Source organism: Camelus bactrianus, chromosome 9 (assembly GCF_048773025.1).
Source record: "Camelus bactrianus isolate YW-2024 breed Bactrian camel chromosome 9, ASM4877302v1, whole genome shotgun sequence".
In the NCBI taxonomy this organism is placed as follows: domain Eukaryota; kingdom Metazoa; phylum Chordata; class Mammalia; order Artiodactyla; family Camelidae; genus Camelus; species Camelus bactrianus.
The window spans coordinates 3,495,021-3,507,397 of record NC_133547.1 but is presented as its reverse complement, the minus strand read 5'-3'; the positions used below and the strand labels follow the sequence as shown (position 1 = coordinate 3,507,397).

General features: G+C 43.4%; 1 protein-coding gene across 3 annotated transcripts in view; it reads left to right on the top strand.

The window, feature by feature from the left end:
* Positions 1–1,236: 1,236 nt before the first annotated feature.
* LOC141578561 (uncharacterized) overlaps positions 1,237–12,377 on the top strand; it is a 50,419-nt gene continuing 39,278 nt past the window's right edge. The window contains exon 1 of one of the 3 annotated variants that reach the window (XM_074369128.1): positions 1,237–1,728. In XM_074369128.1, the coding sequence (XP_074225229.1) occupies positions 1,700–1,728 (29 nt within the window). In that variant the 5' untranslated portion in view covers positions 1,237–1,699. The remainder of the gene's footprint in view (positions 1,729–12,377) is intronic. The other 2 variants (XM_074369129.1, XR_012508940.1) reach the window with 2 other exon arrangements.

The window sequence follows — 12,377 nt, the reverse complement described above, 5'->3', positions numbered from 1 at the left end:
GGAGGAAAGGTCTTGGAGCTCTTGCAATCACCTGATTCCACAGAGGGCCAGGCGGAATTTCACCTGACGGGTCTAGAAAGCACTAATGCTGGAGAGTACACCTGTGAATACTACAGAAAAGGCCATCCCCACATAAGTTCACAGCCCAGTGATGTCCTGCAACTACTGGTGACAGGTGAGGAGGGGGTGCCTCAGAATGACGTGGGATCTCCCTAGGGACAGGGATGAGGGAGGAGCCAGAGGAAGGGGGGGCGGGGAGTTCCCATCTTCAGCGTAGTTGGGGAGGGGGAGACGGAGAAAGTCAGGCAGAGAACTGATGCCTTGGTTTTACCCAGGGCTTGTAGGAGGGAGCAGCTCCTTCCTGGAGTCAGAGTAGAAAGAGGCTGAGCTCAGGTACCTGTCATTCCCACCCTCCCCGAGAACCTCCTTCCAGGAGAACAGGGGAGTGGGGGACCCAAGGCTTCTCCCCGTGATCTCAGGGCCCTCCTTCTCTTATGGGAGATTTACCTAAATATGAGCCAAGAGGTCCAGAAACTGGACACGAGTAAGTCCTGCAATGCTGCCACTTGTTCACATCTGAAGATGAATCTCCATGCTGTACATCTAAGTCTCCACTGGAAAGAAATTCAAAACGGAGGCCCTTTCTGAAAGTGAGGCCAAAACACCCAGTGTCCACTTCCCCACCTAATCGCTGCTCACCACTCTCCCTTATAAACCTCCGACATAGCCAGACCAGACTCTTGTTTCTCTGATACCTCCATCCTTTGATTTTTGCAGTTTCCGTCTAATCTAGATCATTGCACGTTTCAAAGCCTGTGTGAAACCCCACATCTTCCAGGAAGTTCTTTCTGACTCTAGCCCGTCTGTGACCCACCCCCCCCACTCCTCACCCCCCAATAGCAGGGTAATTCGTAATTTTTGTTCATTACATTCTAACTCGCAAATTCATCTTTCTGCTTAACCTGAAGTGAGGATGAGGGCTGCGGCAGGAACTTACCTAGCCTCCACCAATCCCAACAAGGTGTTCAGCACACAGTAGGCCCTCAGTAAGTAATACGGCTCCGTATTTGACGCAAATCAAGCACTGCTCTAGAACGCTGTAAACTGGAGCGGGTCTCAAGCCTATTAATTCCCGCAGGGGATGCGTAACAGGTCGGCCGGGCCCTGGGGACTACAAGTCCCAGCGGCCCGTGCGGCCTGGGCCCGGTTACCGGGCGTCGTGGGGGCGGGACGGAGCCGTGTTTTCTCCCATCGGACAAAATAAGTACTGGAGGATTTGACACAGGGTGGGGGGTCTTTAACAGGCAGTAAGACGTTCATCTGGACGGACAGTGCGCTTTTGCTACGTCTGGACAGCGAAGGCAGGACGCACCCTCCACCACCGACTGGGAAAGGCCCCCGCGGCGCCCCCGACGCGCGGCCCAGGCCCGCAGCCTCGCGCTCGCCCCCCGGGACCCGCGGGCGGAGGGCCCAGGCGCGTGCGCAGTGCGTCCCCGCGCCGCCGGCCGAGCGTGCGCAGTGCGTCCCCGCGCCGCCGGCCGAGCGTGCGTGCCGGCGTGCGCCTCGGTAACCGTGCGCTCCGTCGGCTCGCCTGCCGCCGGGCTGTGCGCGCCGGGGGCCGCGGCCGGTTGGCGGTTTGTGCTAGGAGAGGCCTGGGAGTGTGATTCCTAGGTGGTAGGAGCCCCACACCCGTCGCGTCATGATGAGGAGGAGCAGCGTCCCCAACGGGTGAGTATCAGCCGCGGGCGCCCTGGCGACCACCGGAGTCGCCAGAGGAGTGGCGTTCCCGGGGGAGGGTGCTCCCGAGCCCCGCGGTGGGAGGCGGCCGCCTGCGCCGCCGAGGGGCCCCGGTCGGCTCCGGCGGGCCTGGGCGCGGAGGGGTGCGCGGGCCGGGGGAGGGAGGGAGGGCGCCCCCCGGGCTGGCTGCGCGGGTCCGGGCGCTGGGGGTGGGGACCCGGGAGGCCGGGCCGCCTGGCTCAGCTCCTTCGCTGCCCCTGCCTTGCTGGGAGGAGGGGGTTCTTTGATTTCAGGTGCTTTGGGTGTGGCATCTCAAAGAGCGCCCTAAACGGGCGTGAGGTTCTTTTTCTCTCCAGAGCTTGCTGTTCGTGTAACCAATTTAATACTTTGAAAAGTCTTAAAACAGGACATGCTCACTCTGTGATGTCATTTTTTTAATTGAGTAAATTTGACGTATAACCTTGTGTAAATTCAATGTGTACAGCTGTGGCTTTGACACCTTTCTATGCTGTAGTACGCGGTTGCAGCGGTGTTTAGCACAGGACGTAACTAGACTACGGTGTTACTATGTTCGGTATACTGTGCGTTAGCGCTCTGTGGCTTATTTACTATTCCTTAAAGATGTCCCTTCATAACCATCAGTCTTCTCCCCCGCCTCCCGGCCCCTGTTAACCACACTCTTACTATGTTTTCTGCAGATTTGACCTTTTTAGTTATATCGTATAGTCCTTGCTTTCTCTGTCTGGCTTGTCTCACTTAGCATAATGTGCTGAGTCCAAACACGTCGCAAATGGCAGAATGTCCTGTTCATGGCTGAATAGTATTTCACTGTGTACGTATAGGGCGTCTTTTTATCCATTCATCTGTTGTTGATCAATTTGAGTTGTTTCCATATCTCGGCTTTCGTGAATAATGCTGTGAGGAATATGGGCATGCAGGCATCTCCTCGAAATCCTGACTTTGGGTATACACCCAGGGGTGGAATATGCTGTATTAAACGATAGACCTGTTTTTAATTTGGGGGGAGACCTCCGTATTATTTTCCATAGCGGTTGGACCAATTTAGATTCCCATCGACCGTGTATAGGGTTTCCTTTCCACCACATCCGTGCCAGCACCTGTGGTCTCTTGTGTTCTTGATGATAGTTCTTCTAACAAGTGTGAGGTGGTAGCTCATTGTGGCTTGAGCTTGCATTTCCCTCATAGTGATGCTGAGCATCTTTTCATGTGCCGTTGGCCATTTGGAAGTCCTCTTTGGAAAAATGTCTACTCAGTTCTGCCCATTTTGTGTGTGTGTGTTGCGGGGAGGAGGTAATTAGGTTTATTTGTTTATATTTAATGGAGGTACTGGGGATTGAACCGAGGACCTTGTGCATGCGAGGCATGCACTCTGCTACTTGAGCTATACCCTCCCCCTAGTTCTGCCCGTTTTTTAATCACAGTGTTTACTTGTCATTAAGTTCTTGACAAAAAATGTCTATGGATATTAACCCCTTATCCAATGATATATGGTTTTTAAAAATGTTCTCCCATTCTGTAGGCTGTCTTTTCATTTTGTTGTTTCTTTAGCTGTGCAGCTTTTTAGTTTGATGTAGTCCCATTTGTTGATTTTCATTTTTATTGTTTATACTATTGGTGTCATGTCCAAAAAAATCATCACCAAACCCAATATCAATGACTTCTTAACTATCTTTAATTTTCTAGGAGTTTTATGGTATCAGGTCTTACATTTAAGTCTTTGATTAATTTCCCATTAATTTTTGAGTGGCGTGACTTGGGGTCCAATTTCATTGTTCTGTGTGTGCTTCTCCAGTTTTCCCAGCACCGTTTCTTGAAGACATTGTCCTTTCCTCCCGGAGTGTTCTCGGCTCCCTGTTGTTTATAGTTGACCATACATGCTGGGATTTAATTCTAGGCTGTCTATGCTGTTCCGTTGGTCTATGTCTATTTTTGTGCCAGAACTGTACTCTTTTTATTACTGTGGCTTTGTAGTACAGTTTGAAATAAGGAAGTGTGGTAGCTCTGGCTTTGTTCTGTTTTCTCAGGATTGCTTTGGCTATTTGGATTCTTTCATGGTTTCACACAAATTTTAGGATTGTTTCTTCTATTTCTGTGATGAACGCCTTCGGTAGTTTTATGGGGATTGCGCTAAGTCTGTAGATGGCTTTCGGTAGTTTGGCCATTTTAACAATATTAATTCTTGGAATGTCATCTGCTTTCCCTTACTTTGAGCCTGTGTTTGACTTTAGAAACCCAGAGATGAGTCTTCTGGAGACAGCATGTCATTGGGTCTTGTATTTTAATCCATCCAGCCCCTCTGTGTCTTTTGATTGGTGAATTCGGTTCATCTACATGGAGGGTAGTTACTGACAGATGAGGACTTGCCCCTGCCATTGTGTCTTTAGTCTTCTGGTTGCTGTGTATCTCCATTGTTTCCTTGTGTGTGTTTCTGTCTGCCATTTTAGTTTGGTGCTTTTCTATGAAATTTTTCTTAGTTTCCTCTTTTATTATGGTTCATGTCTCTGCTCTAGGTTTATGTGTTGTGGTGACTGTGAGGTTTATATAAAACATCTCATAGATGAAATAGTCCTTTTTCTACTAGCAGCATCTTACTTATTTGCCTGTATCGGTCCCATCTTCTTCCTCCTCCCTATCTGTTTTTGTTGTCCTATTATCCCTTTTTGCGTTGTGAACTTGTGGCCAAATTGAAGTCGCTGTGGGTATCTTTACTGCTGCTTCCTTTTTAACCTCTACACTGTGATTAAGTGTTTAACAACCTACTGTGACACAGAGGTTGCAGTTTCCTGATGTGTCTGTTTAACAGCTTACTCGGGGCTTTGTTTGCTTCTGCCTTTTTGTTTCAGGTACAAGAGGTCTTCCCAACACTTCTTGTCAGGCAGGTGGGGTGCTAGACTCTGTCAGCTTTTGCCCGCCTGAGAAAGCCTTCATTTCCGATTCAGATCTGAATGGTGGCTCTGCTGGATGGAGTGTTCTCAGGTGAAAGCTGCTACCTTTCAGTATGTCGTCCTCCTCCACGCTGGCCTGTCGTTTCCGCTGAGGAATCTGCCGACAGCCTAGTCTCTTTGTCGGTTACCATCCTTTATTCCCCGGCTGTCTTTAAAATTCATTCTTTGTCTTTGACTTTTGATAGTTTTAATATAATGTGTCTTGGAGAAAGTCTTTTTGCCTCGAGATAACGAAGTGCGGTCTTAGCTTCATGGACTTGTATATGCAGTTCCTTCCCCAGGCCTAGAAAGTTCTCAGCTATTTTTTTAAATAAAATTCTCAGCTATTATTTCTTTAAATAACTCTACCCCTTTTCCTGGGATACCCATTATCCTAATGTTGCCCTTCACAGTGGAGCCAGGTAGCTCTTATAGGATTTCCTCTTTTTTTTTTTAAGGCCTTAGTTCTTTCTCCTCTTTTACCTTTATCATTTTTTAATTTCTATCTTCAGACTCATTAATTCTCTCTTCCGTATGATCTGCTCCATTTCCAGTGCTTTCTAATGCATTCTGCATCTCATTTGTTGAGTTTTTCAGCTCCAGAATTTTTGTCTGCTGCTTTTTTTGAGTTTCAGTCTCTTTGATCAAGTATTCTTTCTGTTCATTAGTTGTATTCCCTGAGCTCACTGAACTGCCTTTCTGAGTTTTCTTTTTTAATTTAATTTAATTTTTTGTGGGGGGCGGGGTAATTAGGTTATTTATGTATTTATATATTTTAATGGAGGTACTGGGCATTGAACCCAGGACCTCATGCATGCTAAGCATGCGCTCTGCCACTGAGCTACACCCCGCACACGCTGAGTTTTCTTGTAGCTTGTTGAGTTTCTTCATGACCGCTATTTTAAATTCCCTAGCAGTTAGACCACAACATTCTGTAACTTTTAAGTTTCTGGAGAGCTGTCATTTTACTTTTGTGATACAGTGTTACTGTGGTTTTTTCGCGGTGCCTGATGAGTTGGTCCTCTGCTGGTGCGTTTGAAGTAGTGAACACCTTTCTTCTTTAGGTAAAGCTTTTTTTTTTTTTAACTTGATTCTAACAGTTCAGCAGATTAGTGAGCAGAGGCCTTTTTTTGTTTTTCGGTAGGTGGTGCTATAGCACCGGTTTTTGGTTTGTCTTCCCTGAGCTGCCTCTGCCCACCCTCCCCCCACAGCCTCTGCCAGAGGTGTCACCCAGTGCCCTTGTAGTCACTGCTTGTGCCTGTGGGGTCTGTGGTGTCCTGCTGCTGCTAATGCTGCTGAAGACGTGGCACCTGTGCCGTTGGGCTGGCAGGTGCTTCCACTGCGTCCAGGGTCACCTGGATCTTGGGTACCTCCTCCACTGTTCGGGTTTTGCCTCCTCTACGTGATTCAGCCCACCCACCTTTCGATGTACAGACGTGCAGAACTCTTGTTGAGTTACGGATGTTTTACTGATGTAGATTGAAGGGGACAGACGGGAGCATCTCACTTCCACGATGCTGACATCACTTCCAAGGATTTGTTTACTTTGATTCTAACAGATCGAGAGATGCGTGTTTGGGAGCCTTCCTTTTGTTTTGCGGAAGGTGGTGCTGTAGCACAAGTTTTGAGTTTCTCTTAGCTGAGCTGACTTGCTGCTAAGGTTGGGAGTAGGTGCATTTAAACAGTTGGCAGAGGGAAAAAAGGGATGGCGGCAGAGTCCCAGGAGTTGGGGAGGTGTGTGCTTCGCTGGAGCTTTGGGTGTGCCCACAGCCCAGTAAGGGGAGATCCTCCCCTTGGGGGCTGCCAGAGGTCCGTGGGCAGATCTCTTGCCAGGTGCTGGGACAGACAGCATGAAATGCTTTCCTTCGGTTTTTCATGTCTGCCTTCGTCCCTTTCCGTCCCCTCGTTCCGTTCTGAGAAGAGAGCTCTTCTCAGAAATCCGGGTGTGTCTGAAGAGCCGTGGGACTCTCCAGCTGCAGCCACGTGGCAGGAGGACTTCCACTTTCCACCCCCTCGACTAGAGAGGACACCGGTGCCACCCCTGCTGCCACAGCTCCCTTGGCTGCATAGCCTCCTCCACGGTCCTGTCCACCCACCTTCAGACACACAGACGGACGGTCCATCTAGGACCATACGTAGGTCGCGTGCTGTGTGGAGGTGCTCTCCATCAGTTATGGACGTCCAGGTAGTTGTGAATCAAAGGGGAGAAAAAAGGGAATGACTTCACACCACTGTGATACTGACGTCGCTCTGATTGTAAAAATCTTGAGAGAGTTTACAGAAGTGTGTGTACTTCCGACCTGTTGAATTTACATGTGTGGCATTGCCTATAGGATTCCCTCGTTATCCATTGAATGGCTGCAGGATCTGCAGTGATATCCTCTGTTTTATGACAGATATTGGTGATTCGTGTCTTCTCTGTGTTTACCTTTGTCTTTTCAGAGATTCAGGTTTTGCGGGGGGTTGTTTTGTTTTAAGTCTTGAATCAACTTTAATCAGATATACATTACGTATAACAAAGTACCCATTTTAGGAATATGACTCAGGGAGTTTTGACAAATGTGTACAACCAGGTAAAAACTCAGAGAATCATGTTCTGTTTTGTTGATTTCCTCTGTCATTTTTTTTGTTCCAGGTTTATTGATTTATTCTCTTCTGTTTATTATTTTCATCCTTCTGTTTGTTTTTATTTTAGGTTTTTTTCTTAAGGTATGGGCTTAGAATTTCCCTCCTTTCCAGTGTAAACCATAAACATTCAGCGCTGATTTATCTGTATCCTACAAATTTTTATGCTGTATTTTCAGTTTCACTCTCCTCAGTGCATTTTAAAGATTTTTAATGAGACTTCCTCTTTTGACCCCTGGATTATATAGATGTATATTGTTTAATTTGCAAGGGTTCGGCCATTTCATCCTTTTATCTTTCTGTTACTGAGTTCTAGTTTGATTCTGTTATGGTCAGGGAACATACTCAGTGTTGGTCCAGTTCTTTTAAATTTGTTGAGGTTTGCTTTATGACTTAGGATGTGGTCTACCTTGAAGATTTCATGGACACTTGAGAAGAATGTGCGTTCTCCTGTTGTTGACTGAAGTGTTTGGCAAATGTCAGTTAGAGCCTGTTGGTTGACAGTGTTGTTCAGTTCTTTTACATGTTTGCTGATTGTCTGCCTAGTAGTTTTAGCAGTTACTGAGAGAAGTGTGTTGAAGTTCCCAAATACAATTGTGAATTTGTCTTTTTCACCCTTTCAGTTCCTTTTTTTCCTTCATATATTTTGAAACTTTGTTGTTTGGTGTGTTTACATCAAGGAGTGCTATGCCTTCTTAGTGAATTGACCTTTTTATTCTTATATAATGTCCCTGATTATTTTATTTTATTTTATTTTGCTCTGAAATCTACTTTGCATGTTACCAATATAGATAACTCCTACTTTTTCTATTAATGTTTTTGTGATATACCTTTCAAAAATGAAGGCAAAAATTTTTTTTCCAGAAAAAAAAAGCTGAGAATTTGTTGGTAGAAAACCTGCACTAGAAAAACTGTTAAAGGAAATTCTACAGCTGGAAAGAATACAGTACTATGTGAAAACATGGATTGTGAAGGAATGAGGAGTGACTTCTAAAGTTGAAATACTAACAGTGTATTGTGGAATGTATGACATATGCAGAAGTATAGTGTTTGACCACAATGCTGCAAAATATAGGAGGGGGGAAATGAAAATACACTGTTGTCAGTTTCTTCCACTATTCCTGAGGGGACATCATGCTGTACAAAGTAGACTATGGTAAGTTAAACACATATATTGTCAGCTCAGAGGAATCACTAAGGTTGAAACAAAGATGTGTAGCTACTAAGCCAATGGTAGAAATAAGGTAGAATAAAAATATGAATGTAATCCAACAAAGGAGAGAGAAAGGAATGAAAGGAACAGATAGGACCAAAAAAAATTTCAGGACAGTAGATGTAAACAAACCATATCAATAATTAAACTGTAAATAGTTAATTAAATGAATGATTAAATGTAAATGGTCTAAACATCCCAATGAAAAGGCAGAGATTGTGATATTGGATAGCAAAGCAAGTCCTAACCATGCGGCTGTCTACGAGAAATCCACTTTTTTTTTTTTGCGTTCCTTTCCTCTCCTCCCCCGTAGTGATAACATTCCCCCCCACAGTAGTCTTCCCAACGCCTGAATTACTACGATGAAGAGAGTAGCACTGATCTAGGAAGTGATGCTCGGTAGTCATAACGATGACAATAATAATAACTCACATTTATTGGCCGCTTACAATATGCCCAGCATTTTAATAAGCACTTTAACATGGGCTCTCAGAAACTCACTTTAGATACACATAGAAAGCTAGTTTAAAAGGTAAAGGCTGAACTATTTACAGTAACCAACACATAGAAGCAACCTAAATGTCCATCGACAGATGATTGGATAAAGAATTTGTGGTACATTTATATGATGGAATACTACTCAGCCATAAAAAAGAAAAATGTCATTTGCAGCAACATGGATAGACCTGGAGATTGTCATACTAAGTGAAGTAAGTCAATGACAAATATCGTATGATATCACTTATATGTAGAATCTAAAAAAAGATACAAGTGAACTTATTTACAAAACAAATTTTTTAAAGAACAAAGCTGATAAAACATCACCTTCAGTTTTCAAAACATTTAAAAACTATAGTAATCAAGACAGTGTACTGTAGACAAAAAGATCAGTGAACAGCATAGAGTCTAGAAATTAATCCATTGATCTGTGGTAAATTGATAAATTTTTAAGAAAAATTCTAAGGTATTCTGATAGGAGAAACAATAATATTTTCAAGATATGGTACTGGAACAATTGGATATCTGTATATTTTATTTTAAATGAACCTCGACCTTAATTAACTTGAAATAGAGTATGGATATAAACGTAAGAGCTAAAACTATGAAAATCATAAAAGAAAACATAGGAAAATAATCTTTGTGACCTTAAGTTGGACAAAGATTTCTTAGATGGGGCACAAAAGCTCAAACCATAAAATTAAAAAAATTCATAATTATCTTAATCAAAATTTAAAATTTTTCCTCCTTAAAATAAATGTTTTTAATTAAAATACAAATCTGAGACTGGGAGAAAATATTTGTAAAACATATGTTTCTTATTAGACTTGTGTCAGAATACGTACATTCTTACAACTCAATACCGTCAATATTGCTACTATGAACATTGGGATGCTCTTATCTGTTCGACATAGTGTTTTCATATTTTCCAGATATACACCCAGGAATGGAATTGCTGGATCATATGGTAGTTCTGTTTTTATTTTTTGAAGAACCTCCATGCTGTTCTCCATAGTGGCTGCACCAATTTATCTTCCCACCGACAGTGCACAAGGGTTCCCATTTCTCCACATCCTTGCCAGCCTCTGTTATTTGCAGACTTTTTGATGCTAGCCTTTCTGACAAGTGTGAGGTGACATCTCACTGTTGTTTTGATTTGATTTCTCTATTGATTGTTGATGTTGAGCGTCTTTTCATGTGCCTGTTGGCCATCTGTTTGTCTTCTGTGGAAAAATGTCTATTCAGGTCTTCTGCCTGTTTTTTTAATCGGGTTGTTTCTTTTTTTTTTTTTTATGTTGAGTTGTATGAGCTGTTTATATATTTTGGACATTAACCCCTTGTCAGTCTCATCATTTGCAAATATTTTCTCCAATTCTGTAGGTTGTGTTTTTATTTTGTCGATGGTTTCCTTTGCTGTGCAAAAGCTTTTCACTTTAATTCAGTCCATTTGTTTATATTTGCCTTTATTTCTTCTGTCTTAGGAGACAGATCCAAAGAAATGTTGCTGCAATTTAAGTCCAGGAATGTTCTCCCTACCTTCTCTTCTAGGAGTTCTGTGGTTTCAGGTCTTACATTTAGGTTTTTAATCCATTTTGAGTTTATTTCTGTATTTAGTGTGAGGAAATGTTCTAATCTCATTATTTTTCTTGTAGATGTCCAGTTTTCCCAGCACCACTTATAGAAGAGGCTGTCTTTTCTCCGCTGTATATTCTTGCCTCCTTTGTCATACATTAATTGACCATAGATTAAATGCGTGGATTTATTTCTGGGCCCTCTATTCTGTTCCATTGATCTGTGTCTGTTTTTTGTGCAAGTACCATGCTGTTTTGATTGCTGTAGCTTCGTGGTATATATAGTCTGAAGTCTGGGAGGGTGATACCTCTAGCTTTGTTCTTTTTTCTCAAGATTGCTTTTCAAATTTGGGGTCTTTTGTGGTTCCACATGAACTTTAGGATTATTTGTTCTAGATCTTGAGACGTGTCATGCATGGGTATTTTCACAGAGATTGCGTGAGATCTGTAGACTGCGCTGGGTAGTGTGGCCACTTTAACCATGTTAGCACTTCTGATCCGAGAGCATGTGGCATCTTTCCGTTCCTTTAAATCATCCTCAGGTTTCCTCATCGGTGCTCCATAGTTTTCAGAGTGTAGGGTTTCACCTCGTTGGCGAAGTTTGTTCCTAGGTATTTTATTCTTTTTGATGTGATTTTAAATGGGATTTTTTTTTACTTTATTTTTCTGATATTTAATCATTAATGTATAGAAAAGCAGTAGATTTCTGCATATTAGTCTTATATCCTGCAACTTTGGTGAATTCATTTATTAGTTCTAACAGTTTTTGTGTGGCGTCTTTAGGTTTTCTGTATAGAGTATCATGTCACCTGCCTAACGTCGTCAGCTTCTTGGATTTGATATTGTTACGGATGAATAATGGACCACTGGGGAGAAACCAGGTGAAGGGCTGTACTGTACTATTGTTGCAGTCTCCTGTGAATCTATAATGATTTCAAATAAATGTTAAAGTGAGGATGTGATAGAAGAGTAAAAACATAGTCTAAAATACACATGAGCAGGGAGGGTGTAGCTCAGTGGTAAAGTGTGTGGCTTGGCATGCACGAGGTCCTGGGTTCAATCCGCAGTACCTCCATTAAAATAAATAAATAAACCTAATTGCTTCTCCTTCTCCCCCAAAAAACATAAAAAAAATTTAAAATAAATTTTAAGAAATCATTAAAAATGAAGTGTACAATTTTATATGTTCTGAAATATGTGTACTCCATGAAGATGATGAATATAGTGTCAACAGAAGAATTAATCAGTGGTCAATCTAAGAAAGAAATGGAAATTTTAAAAATAGAATAAAATAGACATGGACAGTCATGCATTAGAGAGTGGGAGCATGGCCCAAAGCTGTTTCACATGGAAAATGCAACAGGAAGGCTGTGGGGTGAGCAACTGCTGTCTGTTTGACACACTGACTGACTATAAACCCAGTGTCCTGTCCATTTTGACTGTGTTTGACCAGGCAGCGGCCAGAGGGGTCCATTCTCAGGAGGGTCCATAGCTTTTCCTAATTGGACAGAAAGAAAGAAAAATTCTCCTGATGCCTGAGGCTACTAGGAGCCTTCACACTGAGCAAGCACTAGCCACGTGATGTACAGCCCAGGGAAACCCACAGTTCCCCCGCCGCCACTGGCGCACTGAAGGATGTGGTGGACAAAGCCCGGCTCTCTAACTTCATCGGACACACAGCGACATCAGCCGTGAGAGGAGGACCTCAGCGGTAATGATGAGAGGAGCAGGACTCGTCCGGGACCTGATGAGAGCCAGCAGAACAGAAGCGAGCAGATGAAACGAGGA